Source organism: Lipotes vexillifer, unplaced genomic scaffold, assembly GCF_000442215.2.
Source record: "Lipotes vexillifer unplaced genomic scaffold, Lipotes_vexillifer_v1.1 scaffold539, whole genome shotgun sequence".
NCBI classification, from domain to species: domain Eukaryota; kingdom Metazoa; phylum Chordata; class Mammalia; order Artiodactyla; family Lipotidae; genus Lipotes; species Lipotes vexillifer.
Window position 1 is genome coordinate 448,289 of NW_006789542.1, and position 15,016 is coordinate 463,304.

The 15,016-nt window shown below is 59.9% G+C and overlaps 2 protein-coding genes across 2 annotated transcripts in view; one reads left to right on the forward strand and one right to left on the reverse strand.

Moving 5' to 3' along the window:
- Positions 1-2,717, forward strand: part of PLCD1 (phospholipase C delta 1) — a 22,472-nt gene extending 19,755 nt beyond the window's left edge. The window contains exons 7-15 of the mRNA XM_007462719.1: positions 127-271; positions 348-497; positions 588-746; positions 998-1,157; positions 1,353-1,469; positions 1,868-2,046; positions 2,139-2,271; positions 2,348-2,497; positions 2,632-2,717. Of these exons, the coding sequence (XP_007462781.1) occupies positions 127-271; positions 348-497; positions 588-746; positions 998-1,157; positions 1,353-1,469; positions 1,868-2,046; positions 2,139-2,271; positions 2,348-2,497; positions 2,632-2,717 (1,279 nt within the window). The remainder of the gene's footprint in view (positions 1-126; positions 272-347; positions 498-587; positions 747-997; positions 1,158-1,352; positions 1,470-1,867; positions 2,047-2,138; positions 2,272-2,347; positions 2,498-2,631) is intronic.
- A 731-nt stretch (positions 2,718-3,448) lies between these two features.
- The window catches only part of VILL (villin like), a 16,406-nt gene continuing 4,838 nt past the window's right edge, over positions 3,449-15,016 (reverse strand). Inside the window, 15 exon segments of the mRNA XM_007462693.1 lie at positions 3,449-3,562; positions 3,816-4,043; positions 4,231-4,302; positions 4,470-4,655; positions 6,448-6,592; positions 7,584-7,729; positions 8,313-8,492; positions 9,026-9,184; positions 9,290-9,427; positions 11,375-11,475; positions 11,692-11,830; positions 12,540-12,635; positions 12,739-12,817; positions 13,201-13,400; positions 13,703-13,813. Coding sequence (XP_007462755.1) covers positions 3,449-3,562; positions 3,816-4,043; positions 4,231-4,302; positions 4,470-4,655; positions 6,448-6,592; positions 7,584-7,729; positions 8,313-8,492; positions 9,026-9,184; positions 9,290-9,427; positions 11,375-11,475; positions 11,692-11,830; positions 12,540-12,635; positions 12,739-12,817; positions 13,201-13,400; positions 13,703-13,813 — 2,094 coding nt within the window.

Below are 15,016 nucleotides of genomic sequence, written 5' to 3' on the forward strand. Positions count from 1 at the left end.
TGATGGGGCGGGGCCGGGCGGGACCTGGTCGTGATGGGGCGGGGCCGGGCGGGACCTGGTCGGGCAGGCGGGACCTGGGCGGGGCCCGGCCGGGACCGAGGAGCCTAGCCGCCGTCCCACTCGCAGGGCGCTGTGCAAAGGCTGCCGCTGCCTGGAGCTCGACTGCTGGGATGGACCCAACCAGGAACCGGTCATCTATCACGGCTACACCTTCACCTCCAAGATCCTCTTCTGCGACGTGCTCAGGGCCATCCGGGACTACGCCTTCAAGGTGGGCGCGCTTCTGGGCCTGAGGGAGGGGATGCTCGGGCCCACCCACCCCTCCTAATCCGCCCTTGGGCCTCCAGGTGTCCCCCTACCCCGTCATCCTGTCCCTGGAGAACCACTGCAGCGTGGAGCAGCAGCGTGTGATGGCGCAACACCTGCACACCCTCCTGGGCCCCATGCTGTTGGATCGGCCACTGGACAGGGTCACCAGCAGCCTGCCTTCCCCTGAGGTGCCCGATGGGGTGGGGTGCCCAGAGGAGAGGGCAGGGGACTGGCCGGGAGGCCAGCTGCGTCTTGACCAGCTGCCACTCCCCCCTTAGCAACTGAAGGGGAAGATATTGCTGAAGGGGAAGAAGCTTGGGGGGCTTTTCCTCCCTGGAGGGGAAGGCAGCCCTGAGGCCACTGTGGTGTCAGATGAGGATGAGGCTGCTGAGATGGAGGATGAGGCAGTGAGGAACCAAGTGCAGCACAAGTCCACGGTTTGAGGGGGGGCTATGGCGCAAGGAGGGGAGGGGAGGGGGCCCGGGGAGGGGAGGGGGCCCTCCCCCACCATCCCCCTCCATCACACTGTGGGGTGTTTGCCTTGTCCGGGTTCTCTGTGGCTGTCACTCAGACCCTCTGCCCCCTCTCTCTGTCTCCCTCTCTTCTCTCTGTATCTGGGTTTCTGGCTCTCTCAGTGCCCACCTGCCCCAACCTCTGAATCTAACTTGGGCCTCCCCATGGCCCCCAGGAGGACAAGCTCAGACTAGCAAAGGAGCTCTCAGATATGGTCATTTACTGCAAGAGCGTCCACTTTCTGGGCTTCCCCAGTCCTGGCACCCGTGGGCAGGCTTTCTATGAGCTGGCATCCTTCTCCGAGAACCGCGCCCTCCGACTGCTTCAAGAATCAGGTGAGCCCGGCCCTGTTCCCCCAGGGTGCTGTCCATCTGTCTGACCACCTGAGCTGGCCAGGGTCAGGACTGGCTCCCACCCCTCCAGATGTCACCCAGAGCTGGCACCCCACGCTGTTACCAGACAGAGCTGGTAGGGAGGGGCTTGGACTCACCAGGAGGCCTCCGCTTCTGATGAGCCCACACCCCCCTCAGGAAACAGCTTTGTCCGCCACAATGTGAGTCACCTGAGCAGGATCTACCCCGCCGGGTGGAGAACGGATTCCTCCAACTACAGCCCTGTGGAGATGTGGAATGGGGGCTGCCAGATCGGTACGGGCTGGCTGGGGCTTGGAGGAGGCCTGGGTAAGGGTTTCCGCCTGGAGGGCCAGGGGCCAGGAGCCTCTGGGGACCCAGGCAGAGCCAGATGCAGGGATCTGTGGGCTCAGGAGCTGGTAATCTCAGTCTGGAAATATCCCCCACCAGCAAATACAGCGTCTGAAATCCCATTGTTAGCACACTTGTCCTTTGAATTCTGGAACCAGAAATGGAATGCAAGGTTGGTGTGGTGGGTCAGTTAGGGCGGCAGGAGGGCAGTAGGCATTGGAGTGATCCTGGACCCTGCTTCTGCCTCACCGTGTGACTCTGGGCCTCAGTGTACCCCAAGCAGGCTGGGCTCTGGGGCCCCTGAGGCCAGCCCACAGCCTGTGACTGCTCCGTCCTGCCTGTAGTGGCCCTGAACTTCCAGACACCTGGGCCAGAGATGGACGTATACCAGGGCCGATTCCAGGACAATGGGGCCTGTGGGTACGTGCTGAAGCCTGCCTTCCTGCGAGACCCCAACTCCACCTTCAACTCCCGTGCCCTGGCTCAGGGGCCCTGGTGGGCTCGGAAGCGGCTCAATGTCAGGGTATGGCCAGCCACCGGAGGGACGGGTGCCATGGGCCTCCCTTCCCCCTGGCTACCATCCTGAACCCTTAACTGTCCCCCGCCTTTCCTCAGGTCATCTCAGGGCAGCAGCTGCCAAAAGTCAACAAGAATAAGAATTCAATTGTGGACCCCAAGGTGACAGTGGAGATCCATGGCGTGGGCCAGGACGTGGCCAGCCACCAGACCGCTGTGGTCACCAATAATGGTACATGCTGGGCCTGGGCTGGGCCCGGCTTCTGGAGCTGGTGTCCATGCTGTTGACATGGTGCCTGCACCCCTAGGTTTCAACCCATGGTGGGACACAGAGTTTGAGTTCGAGGTGATTGTGCCTGAGCTCGCCCTCGTGCGCTTTGTGGTGGAGGACTACGATGCCTCCTCCAAGAATGACTTCATTGGCCAGAGCACCATCCCCTTGAACAGCCTCAAGCAGGGTGAGTGTTTGTGGAGGGAGGGGACGACTCAAGGGGAGGCATCTCTTGGGAAGGGGCCAGCTATTCCTCAAAGCATCCTCCCTAAGTGACCAGAACTCCCCCTGTGCGCCCCTCCCCGCCCATCCGCCTGCCAGGATACCGCCATATCCACCTCCTGTCCAAGAACGGAGACCAGCACCCGTCTGCCACCCTCTTTGTGAAGGTGGGCCTCCAGGACTAGGCTCGGGGAGTCTGGTGAGGGCTGCCCCGAGCGGACCAGGCCCTCTGTCCACATCTGGGGGCAGGACAGGGGCTGCTCCCAACCTCTCGCTCAGAGCTGGCAGCCCCGCACTGCCTTCAGCTCCAACCTACTGTCTGTGTTGCTGCCTCTCGGGAGCCCAGGAGCTGGCCCAGTCCCTGGAGCTGTCCTCAATTCCGTTAGGAATGACACTGCAGCCCTCTCCATCCTCCAGCCGGGCCCTAGATTGAGGGTTTTTATAAAAATCATAAGACTAAGTACTGTGGTCTCTTTACCTGGACACCGGAAAAATCCCTGTAAAGCATGCGTGCGTGTGTGCATGCCCCAGAGCACTGGAGCCCCAGCACCTCACTCTCCACTTCTCCACCCTCACACTGGAGCAAGGGGGGACATCTGTCCCCTGGGCAGGAGGGACCAGCAAGAAACAAACCCCTGAATGGCGGAGGGTACGGAGGGCTCAGTCTTTGGAATGTCATGGCCGACCCCTCCAACCCCAGAGGCCCACTCTCCCAGAGGCAGACCTGCTGAGTGACCCAGACCTGAAAGCCCACTCACCACATCTTGTGAAGGCCACAGGCTTTTATTTTAGTGACCCAGGAGTCTCCAACCAGGGTGCACCAGGAGGGCCTCCCTGGGGGGCTCGCATATGTGTAGGGGAGGTGCCCGCAGGCAGGGCGTCTTGGCCACGTAGATGGAGCCGGCAGGGCCGGGGTTCAGAAGAAGCCGAGCTGCTGCTTCTCCTGCTGCTGCCTCCACTTGGCCATGCTGTAGAACTCCTCCTTGGACCTCCCAGAGATATCTTGGAAATCAGAGTCTGAGAGATAGGACTGGGGTGGGGGAGAGGAGGGAGTGGGTGCAGAGGAAGGGTATCAGCTGAGCCCAGAACCCTGTCCCACTCAGCCAGAGGTGTCATCCTCTCCCACATCTCTCTGCCCATCACCCTATCTGGAACACACATCTCCCCGGGCAGCCTGCCCATTGCCCACCATCAGTGGGTCACGCCCTGGGCGCCGGCAGCTCAGCTTTATATGCATTAGTGCTGGGGCGGTGAGTGGCGGGGCAGGGGTCTCAGGCATCCACCTCCTTGTGGGCCGAGTCCACACCCTCCGGCAGGTCCTCAACAGCCTGGTGCCTCAGCCATTCTCGGGGCAGGCTCCCGCTGGCCATGGATCTGGGGCCGCTGCCCGCCTTGGGGCCCAGCTCCAGCTGGTTCTCGGAGCTGTCCTTGGAGCCCTTGAGGGCCCACAGGGCCAACGGGCCTGCCCTGCCATTGCTTGGCCATCTGGACAGCCGGAAGTTGCTGACCTGCTGTCAGGAGAGGGGACTCAGGCTGGGGAAGCTGGGGGATGGGCTCCCATGGGAGGCCACACTGAGCCCACCCGCCCTCCTGCCCCCAACTGCCACCCCTGCCCTCTACCGGCGCCTGGCTCCTTCCCTGCTCATCCTGCCCCCTGGGCCAGCCGAGCCCAGACCCCTGGGAGGCCCCAATACTCACTGCTGTTATCTCTGAGATGGCAGATACTGCTCCCAGGCCGCCCTCCACCACCTCCTCATAAGACTGATTATTCTGGGGGCAAGCATCAGGGTGGGGGCCAGATGGAGGGGCACCAATGGGACCAGATTCTCCCCACACACTGGAGGTCCCTGGGCAGGGAAATGGCTCCCCCACCGTCTGCCAGGGCAGGCCCCTCTCCCAGGATTAGGGTGGGGATGGGGGGTTCAGGCCTCACTCACGGTCCATTTGTAGGGGTCCCAGGTGTGGAACCATCCAGTGAAGGTGGGAGGCTCGTGGCCCTGCTTGACCAGCACGATAGGCGTGGCCAGGCTCCTCCCTGCTGGGTGGGTCTTCAGGTACTCCCGGCCCCAGGCCACAGCCTCCTGCTTCCACTCGCTCGCAGCTGCCCCCAGCCACAGGAAGATCTGGGCCACAGAGGGGGCCTGGCCTTGGGCGGGTGGAGCTGACCACTTCCCTCCCAGCCCTGCCCATCAGGTGGTCTCAGAACCCGATGCACACATCCCAGCCAACCAGACCCACCCAGCAGGCTGGCTGCACCCACACACACCCGTAAATGTGCCAGGAGGTCTCGGGCATGCACGTGTGCAATCAATCCACACATATTTACTGAGCACCAACTGTGTGCCAGGCAATGTTCTAGGCACCGGGGACTCAACCATGAGAAAGAAAGAGACAAAATCCCTGCTCTTGTAGAGCTTTCATTTTGCTGGGGTAGACACAAAAATAAGTAAAATATGTAGTATATCAGATGGAGAAAAATAAAGCAGGGAAAGAAGAGAAGTGGGGTGGTGGTGGGGTGGATACTGTCATTTTAAATTAGAGTCAGGGAGAGCCTTACTGAGAAGATGACACTGGAGTCAAGCTCTGAGGGAGGTGGGGGAGCAAGTCACATGTATGTCTGGGGGGAAAGTGTTCTGAGCAGAGGAAACAACCAGTACAAAGGCCCTGAGCACGCTGGCATGTTCAGAGAGCGGCCAGGAAGCCATGGTGGCTGGAGCAGAGTGAGCGAGGGGGAGAGTCGGGGCCACCTGTCACAGGGCTGGGGGAGGGGCTTTGGCTGCGCTCTGAGTGGGATGTGAGCCCAAAGGCCTCCTTGCCACAGTCACACAGAGTCCCAGGCACAGTGATGCAGATACACACACACGTACACATACACGACCACAGATACACAGACACAACTGTCCACCACCACTCAGCCAGATGGCAAATCACAGCCATACACTGTCACCCGTACTCATGCATAGTTGCACCTAAGCACAGTTACAATGGATCACGCAGCCTGAAAACACAAGTAGCCTGAAACACCATCACATCCAGCCACACAGAAACATGATTACACAGTCATATGAATTCAGTCACTCAGGCACTCACACCTGCAGCCAGTTACATTGTCTCTCTCTCACAGTGTCACCAGTTATAGATGGTCTGGTCACTTATAGCCAGTTCCTTGACCACACAGCCATTACACACAGCTGCACACACACAGGCAAATTCAGGCACACAGACAGACAAATGACAATGAAAACACAACCAGACAAAATCTATGGGATGCAGCCAAAGCAGTCCTAAGAGGGAAGTTCGTAGCGATACAGGCCTTCCTCAGAAAAACAAGAAAAATCTCAAAATAAGCAACCTAACCTACCATCTAAAAGGATTAGAAAAAGAACAAACAAAACCTAATGTCAGCAGAAGGAAGGAAATAATAAAGACCAGAGAGGAAATAAATAAACTAGAGATAACTAGTTATCTAGAGATCAAATGCAGTCACACAGAGGCATCACGCACATGTGTGCACACGCGCATGCACACACACACGGTCACTTTATGGCCACCCACTCAGCACTGACATGTCAGCCATGGGCACTCAGTTGCATGGACTCACACACGCCCTTATAAGGCACACAGAGTTACACCCAACTACACAACTGGTCACGACCACACATGAGTCCCAGACACACAGCCACAGTCTCCCCCAGGCTCCCTGGGTCACGGAGTCGTCCCTGGCGTCTTATCCACAGTCACACAATTGCCGTAGATTGTTACAGTGTTACAGTGTCGTAGATTGTCACACACTCACCCGCAGCCTTATATGCAGTCACATGGCTAGAAACACAAAGTCACACACACTCACACCCAGTTACGCAGGTGCAGACACCCCCCCATTCACAACCCAGCCAGGCACCCAGGCTGCCGTACCTCCTCCCAGGTGTCCAGTAACATGAGGTCATACTTGTCCAGGTCCTCTTGGCTAAAGAACACCACTTCCGTGAGGACCAGGGGGCCCGTCTGGATGGAGCACTCAAACAGTCGTGGCTGGAAGTCGGACACATCCTCGGGGAGCCTGGCCAGCATGGCACAAGGCCATGAGGGGCGCAGAGAGAGCTGGGCTTCTGACCAGCCTGGGCCAAGCCAGCCCCCAGCACAGCACCCCTCTACCGCCCCCCAGGGGCTGGGACACAATGCCTCCTGGAGCAGGAGGCAGCCGCTCCCCTCTAAGTTCCACCCATCCCAGGATCCACTCCCAAACACCTGCCCTTCTCTGGGCCTCCGTGTCCTCGTGTCAGTGGGGAAAGCAGGTTAGGTAGTCTGTCTTCCCACAGGCAGCCGGGGTGCAAACTGCCCCATGAATTTCTCGGGGAAGGAGCACGGGGAAGGAGGGGGTGGCTGGCTGAGTGCGGAGGGAGGGCCGAGCTGGAGCCCTGCCGCCCTGGGAGGGAGGAGCCGCTGGCCCCCCGGCCTCAGGCCCAAGGTGGGAGGACGGAAGCCAGGCCGAGAGAGGGCGACAGCAGCACTTAGGAGCTCAGGAGACTTGGGGGGAGCACAGCGCATAGCTGGGCCGCACAGACATAAAGAGCGGCAGGTTCCCCGCTCCCAGTTCCCTTTGAAGCCTCACTCTGCCCTTCCTTCCCATACACACCCTTATCCATTTACACACCCCACACACACTATTCTTGCACACTCCACACACGCTGTTTACCCATATGTCATATTACACCGGGGACACCACCCGTGGGGATTGTGGGGTGGGGGAATGCACTTTGCCCTCTGGCCCTCTGCCGATAAGACGGTCCAGTACGGGGACCGTGCAGGGAGCACATTCGGCCAGCAGAGGGCGCGACCACCCTGCTGTCCCCGGCACCTTCGTGCTCCAAGTTAGGGAGGAGGGAAGGGTGGGCTGTGCTCCTAGGAGCCCCTGGGCTGGGGAGCCACAAGTTCTCAGCTCCAGTCTGGCCTCTCCACCTCCCTGTGTGACCCTTAATCAGTCACCCACCCTCTTGGGCCTCAGTTCCCTCCTCTGGGTCAGGAGAGCACCCTCCTCCCAGCCTTGTCACCTCTTGCTGCTGGGGTAGGGTGCCCGGCCCCCCAGGGCCTCCCAGAAGTGGGGAGGCTCCTGACCCTCCAGCACCATTTCCTTGTCCTTCCTGGAGATGACGGTGACCACTGTCCGTGCCATCTCACGCTGGTCACCGCTGCAGCCCTAGCAGGCAAAGAGCTGGGTCACGCCCTGCACAGGGAGGGGGCTTCACCTCCTGCGCCACATCCCCTGCTAACAGGAGCCTGTGCGGAGCCGGAGCCACGCCTGAGTCACAGGAGCCCTGGGCTCGTGGCGGGGCACACATGACAAAGTGTCTCCCTTCCTCCCCCTCCTCCCTCTGTCTCCTCAGCTGATCAAGGTCACAGGGACCGGGACCCACTCCAGGTCCAGAGCACAGGATGGGGGACCTCCAGGCTTAGAGATCATTCATGGTTTATGGTGAAGATCAGAGAAAACCCTGGCACTCTGAACTAGGCCTCCTTTTCCCAAGAGACTTGGGAAGGGACGTGGTCCCGGCACGAGGCAGGAAGGAGGGCAGGCAGCCTGGGCCTGGCCTGGCTCTGACCCGTGGATGCCCAGGTCCACCCATAACTTCCCCCAGGTCCCAGAAGAGACACTGTGGCCTCTCCCCCACCTCCCTCCGGCCTGAGGCTGGACTTGAAGTCAGCCTCCGCTGCGGAGTGGACCCTTCCCTGGCCTGGCACCGCTGCCCCAGGCGTAAGTCAAGTGGTCATTGCTGGGGTACCTTCCCAAACCAGAGGTAGCAGAGGCCGGCTGTGGCCAGCAGGAAGATATCGTTGGAGTTGAGGGCTGAGGCACGGGCTGGCACCTCCAGGGTCCAGGTGCTGTAGCTGTCGGTGCCTCGTACGTGGAAGAGCCTTGCGGCGGACTCTGGCTGCCCCTTCCCATTGTGCCCAGCGCTCCCCTACGAGAGGGCTGGGCCTCAGGCTGCGGCAAGGGCTCTTGGGGCCGCCTCCCTCTCCCAGTGGGGGCCAAACTGCCTCGGCACCCAGGGCCCCCTCTCTTGAAGCCACCTCTGTTTTCTACCCTCTGAGTGTGGAGTGTGAGGATGCCATCGGTCTAGAATAGGGAACCAGGCCCTTTCTAAACAGACCCCTCACCCCAACTCCGAGGGGTCAGAGCATGGATCCCGCAGGCCTTGAAGACGGAAAGTGGGGAGCAGCTTTGCCTGTGGGTGACCCCAGGTAAGGCCCCGGCTCCCTTTCCGTTCCGCTTCTGCACTTGTGCGCCTGTTCTGTGGCTGCCTCTGGGGATGGGGGAAGAAACTCAGGCAGGGGTCACCCTTGGAGCTCCTGGGCCTTGGACAAGCACCAGGAAGCGAAGGGGCTACCGCTGGGCCCCTGACCTGCAGAGAAGGTGCTTAGCACATGCGTGTAAGGGCCATGGGTGCACGGAGGGGTGGAGAGGCTGCGGCCACAGCAGCAAGGCGGGCCCTACCTGTAAGATCACCAGCTGGCCCTGGAAGATGGCGAGGAAGTGAGGGGGCTCGCTGCCCATGGTCACGTGCTCCTATACCAGCGCTCCGTGGTACTGGAGGTCCAGCTCCTCGGCGTTGCCCTTCAGGGCCTTGATCTCGTGTGCGGTGGCCTGGAGGCCCTGCGGGCAGGGGTGGTGAGGGCCTGGCACGGCTCCCAGACCCCACCCTCAGCTCCTGAGCTCTGGGGCTTGAGGGTGCCTGCCACCCTGCTCAGGCCGGCGCACCTGCCACAGGTACAGGATGTACTGGACGAGGCCCATCTTCTGGTATGTGTAGAGGACAAGGTAGCAGTTGCCTGCGCACAACTGTCCGTGATGCATGGGGTCCACGGGCTGCCTGCGTGAGTCCTGGATGTACCACACCTGGGGAACAGGGGGCCAACAGGCAGGGGTGGTGCCTCCACCTGAACTAGCCCACCCACCGTGTGTCCAGCCAGGAAGCTCTCTGCAGCTGGGGGCATGCCTCATCTGTGCAGACAAGGGGCTCCCCCCGAGCTCTGTGCCCACCCTACACTCTGTGCTTCCCCCAGGGACCCCTGGGACCCACACTTGTGCCAGCCTGTTCTCAGCCAGGACTCTGAGTTGGTGTGTGGTGCCTGGCACAAACAAGCGGTGAGGACTCCAGAGGCTGCCTAGGCTGCCACATGCCACCCCAGCCTGACCTCACCAGCCACAGCCCTGCACAGCTGCGCTGTGCTCAGGCCAGGGCAGCAGAAGCTGGGCAGAAGCAAGGCCTTGGGGCTCTTGGGAAAATTTCCTTTTTTTCAAGTGTCACTTAAAAAAGCAAACCCTATTCAAAGACTGAAAGGAAAACACTGAGTCACACTTAATGTGATGTCCTGCTCCTGTGGGTAGCCGAGCATGGGCCCTGGAGCCAGGCAAACCCTGGTTGAATCCCGGTCACCCACACCGGGAGCGAGACCTTTCTGAGCTTCAGTTTTTCCCACCTGTGAAGTGGGGGTAACAGCGCTCACCTCGACATGGCAAGAAACAACATCTGGGCATCCCGTGGCCACACAGAGCCTGACAGCAGTCTCTGGAAAAGACCAGAGCACCAGGAATCCTGCTTCTGCAGAAGAGGCTGACTGCAACCACTCGCCTCCAGGAGCAGCACTCACCTGGCAGCCAGGCCTCCTGGCTAGGGACCCCCTCTGGCTGCCTGTCCCCGAGCCTGCTGTGGGGAGGGGCGGGGGACGTCCCCTCCCTGGCTTTGTGCTTGGGGCCTGGGCTGCAGACCCCTCCTTCCTTCCTCCCTTGCCCTTCTCTCCGCTTTCCTGTTTCTCCTTTTCTCTCTCTCGCTGGCTGCCCCTCTGTCTCTCCCTGGGTATCCCATCTCTCCCGGACCCCCTTTCTCCTCTCCCTGTGCCCTCACCACTCCCTGCTCTGCATCCCATCCCCTCCTCGCTCTATTCGGTCTCCTCCACGCTCTCTCTCTCATTCTCAGTCTCCTCTTCTTTGTCTCTCCCTGTCCCCTCAACCTGTCATCCTCTCTCCCTCCTCCCCCTCCGCCCCGTCTTCTCCTATCTCAGTCTCTCCCCACTCACTGCCACTGTCCATCCATAGTAGGGCAAATGTCAGAGGGCACCTTGGAGAAACAGTATTTTCTCTGACCTCGGCCTACCTTGAGAACTAGTGCGCCTCACACAGGCCCAGCTGTCCTGTTCCCATACGCTCTCAGCACCCGCACACCAGCCTCGGGGCCAGGTGGGACCACAGCTTTAGCCCCATTTTACATATAAAAAACTGGGCCCTGAAGGAATTAAGGGCCCTGCCTGGGGGTGACCCAATTAGTCAAGATACAACCCTGCCCTGTACAGAGCCTGGAAGGAGCCCCCAACCCCTGCATCTCCCAGAACATTGGTCTGAGACCAGACGGGTGGCTGACAGGGTGTGACTTTGTGTTGGGCGTGGGGGGCTGTGATCGTGTGTGATGTAGAGTTTGTATGCTTACATGTTTTCAATTGTTTGAATAAGTGCAATCACGAGGTATGAGTATGTGTGTCTATATTATAATATGTATGTGTCATACATATGACAAAAGGGCACAATTAATTGTCCGAATGTTACTGTTCTGGGTGCCATGAGTGTTACCGAGCAAGTGGCCGTGGCTGCATGGGACTGTATGCGTGATGCATATGAGCTGGCAGGGTGGAGGGTGCGTGTATACGTACACATGCCCCGTGTGTCCCTGACTGTGTGTAAATGTGCACCTGGGCGTACCTGGGTCACTTTAGCAGCCATAAGGTTCACCTGAAGACAAAGCCTAAACCTATGCGCCCATCTTCCCCCAGCCAAGTCAGTGCCCCTCACCTCCACCTTCCCAGAGCCGTCGTCCACCATCCTGAGCTGGGCCGCCAGCTCAGGATAGCTGTGCAGCTTGCCCACGTCCAGTTTCACCTGAAGTAATTTACCTGAGGGTGGGACAGGGGGTGTCACTGGCGATGTCTGCCCTGTCCCAGACTTCGCCTCGCCCAGCCAATCACGCAAGAAGCTCCCTCCGGCCACGCCCCCTCACCCTTCCCGTGGAGATTCTGGGCCCCGCTCAGGCCCCGCCCCTCCATCCCCGCCCCGCCCATCGCTCAGGAAGCCTCGGCTCGGCGCTCCGCCGTCCGGCCACGCCCCCTCACCCATTCCGCGGAGGTGCTTGTTCTTGCGCTGCTCCCCAGACCACGATCGGAACAGCTGCTTGAACGCGGCTGACTCGGCGCCTTCGTCCACCACCTCCACATTGGTGTAGCTCGGGTAGCCCTTGGCCTGGATGAAGCCCTGGGCGAGGGGGCTCTGTCAAGCGTGTGGCCCAAGGGCCCACTGCTCCGCTCCACCCGCAGGACCTGCTGGCTCACGCTTCGGGGCCAGCCAGTGCACTGAGCAGCGTCAATTAACTGAGCTCATGACTGGCTTAAGGAGCTGGCTCCGGCACTACCGACTTCTCCGAAGTCCCTGAGGACAGGCAGGGTCCCGTTAGTCCGGGCCTCGGGAAGGGCCAGCTATGACCACCCGTCAGACCCCAGAGGCAGAGCCCTGCCTCCCCTCCTGGAAAAGGAGGGAGCACCCAGTGCTTGGAGAATCCTCAGACCTCAAGGCGGGTCCCTCACATCCCCCTTTTACACATGGTTTCTTGGAAGCTATCTGGTCCTCCCCCGTCAGGGCCCCCAAGGCAGGCCACAGCCCGCGGTACCCCAGAGGGGCCCTGTGTTCCCCCTCGGACCGTTGGGCACAGCTGTGTCTCCGCCCTCAGACAGGGCGGTGGGTCTTCAGGCTTAGACCCCAGGGCAGGGTTATGTCCTCCTCCATCCAACAGGGCTCCCAGGGCAGGACGTATCCCCCTCCTGGCCCCAGGGCAGGATTACCTCTCTCTTTAGACCCCAGGACATGGATCTCTCCCAGCTTAGGTTTGCAGGATAAGGCGGTTTCCTCCCTACCCAGGAACCAGGGCGGCTCTATGTCCCTCTAAGCCAGGGCCCCAAAGCCTCACCAGAGCCCTGCTGAAGGCGGCCTTCTTCTGGAGGCTAGTCGTGCGTCCCTGCCACACGTAGATCTTGAAACCACCCTGGTCCAGGATGTAGCAGCCCTGGGAGCCAAAGTGGGGCTGGTCAGTAGGTGGTCCAGACTGGGTCGGGCTTGTGGAGTGGGTGGGGAGATGGACGGGTTGGCTGGGGCCAGGCTTGCCTCACCTCCTCCTGCAGTAGGTCTTGGGCCAGAGGGCAGGTCGACAACTCCTGGATCACCACATCCTTGCCCTTCTCGTAGACACTAGGGGACAGGCATCCAGATTTGGGCAGCTCAGCTCCTCCCGGGCCTGGCTCCACTCCAGCTACCACAGCCCCTCGCACCTCCAGAGGCAGAAGGCTTGGGGGCTGGGGGCCCAGGTTGAGGTCTTCGCTGCAGCCTTGCTGTGAAGACTTAGGCAGCTCCCTGGCCCTCTCAGGGCCTCAGTCGCCCTGTCTGTACAGTGCGTTCTCAGAAAGGCAGCCATGCAAGAGCACAGGCTGGGCCTAAGGTTCCACATGGCCTGCCCCAGAAACCCATGAACCTTTTCTAGAGGGCTTCCTAGAGACACCGTGTTATTGCAGTAATGCCGGACATGCACGCCTGGGCTATTCCACCCACCCTGCCCACTCCCAAGCTCTGCTCACTGGTAGAGGCGGACAATGGCCTTTTGCAGTTGGTCAGTATTCTTGCTGGGCATGGCGGTGTGCAGGTTGCCCACTCTGAAGCCCAGCACAGCTTCCATGATCTGCATGAGGTCAGTGGCTTCAGCCTCATCATCCACCACACCAATCTGTGCACGGCCACCACGCTCCCTGTCCTGGAGGCTGCGGGTCAGGGCCAGGCCCTGCGGGACAGGACCTGGCGGTCAGAGCATCCCCAGAATGCCCCCCATCACCTCTCAGACAGTCCAGCCCAGAATCCTCCTGTCACTGCTCAGCTCCCAGAGGCTGGGGGCCAGGGGAGGTATCCCCTTATCCTGGCATCCAGGGGTACCAACAGCTCAGGATCTGGACTCAGTTTGTAGGTGCTTCTCAGCTTCTTAGGTGAGAGCGAAGCCCACGTCTTGGGGTAGCTGGAGGATGGGCACCTGGAGGACCACCCCTCTCCCCGAGCACTGCACCCCTTAGTTCCCGGGCAGACACTGACCCGCGCCTTCTCAGCAGTGCTGGTTTTGGGCCCATTCCACTGGATCATCATCTTGCCCAGGTCTAGCAGGAAGATGTCACTCTTATTAAAGCTGTGCCAGGAGAGCTCCACCTGCCAGAACCAGGCGTCAGGGAAGGAGACAGTGTGCCATACCACCCGCACCCAGGTGGAGGGGCACTGCAGCCTGTCCTTGCCCACGTGCGCATAGCTCAGGTGTGTCACTTATGTGCATGAAGCTGCGTGCAACTGGGTGTATGAGTGTGACACCACTCTGATGGTGTGCAGGCACGCATCCATGTAAGCATGTGAGACCTTGAGCGTCACTGTGGATGTGGCTGGGTGCATCTCTGGGCATGTGTAAACGTAGGTTATGCTGCATTTCACGGGGTGTCCGTGACCGAGTGTGTCACTTCTCACTCAGTGCAAGTCTACAGCAGTACATGCGTACACAGGCACAAGGATGCAAGTGGGGCGCAAGTACCAGTTTATCCACATGTATAGATGTGTGTGTAGGTGAACATCAAATGTGAAGAAATGTATGAGCTCCTGGCTGACAGTGCATGTGAACCTGTGTGGGGGACAGTGTGTTATCTGTGGAAAAGGGCAAGTATCATCCCAATGCTTTGGAGAGTAAAAGTGGGAACTCTGAATAATTATGCCAGGCTAACAGGCAAAACGTGGGGCTGCATGGTGGCGCTGCATGACCGGGGATGTATGATCACTAAACCTGTGGGTGACACTGCGTGAGCCTGGGTGGGATTGTCTATGAGTCACAGAGCTGCCACATACCATGCAGACAGTAACGTACACAACTCAGTGTCACCATTCACATCGCAGGCGTCAAACTCCTGACTGTTCATTACACTGATGGCAGCAAACCATCTTGTTCTCACAAGATCAGTATTTTCCATCAATATCCTGACAGATGGAAGTAAGGGGTGCTCAGGTCTAATTTGCACAAGGGCACTCTATGGACCGAGTGGCATTAGGGCTAACAGTGGAGACACGGGGTGTGCCTATGGGTGACAATTATGATGTGTATGAGAATGTGGGGCTGTGCACCTCCCTAAATCATGCTGCTTCCCATTGTGCTGCTTAGCAGAGCCATCCAGGTGCATCATCTTGTCTGCCTCACCTCCCTAGTTCTCAGTGTGTCCATGGGACAGATGAGGAAATAGAGGGTCAAAGGAGCTGTGGGACGGGTGGGGCTGGAAGCCTGGCTCTGCCTTCTCTCTCCTCATCAGGATGGGCCATCAGGGAATGCTGACCTCCCACGTTCCCCCCACTGTCCCCACCGCCCTCCACACTTCCCTA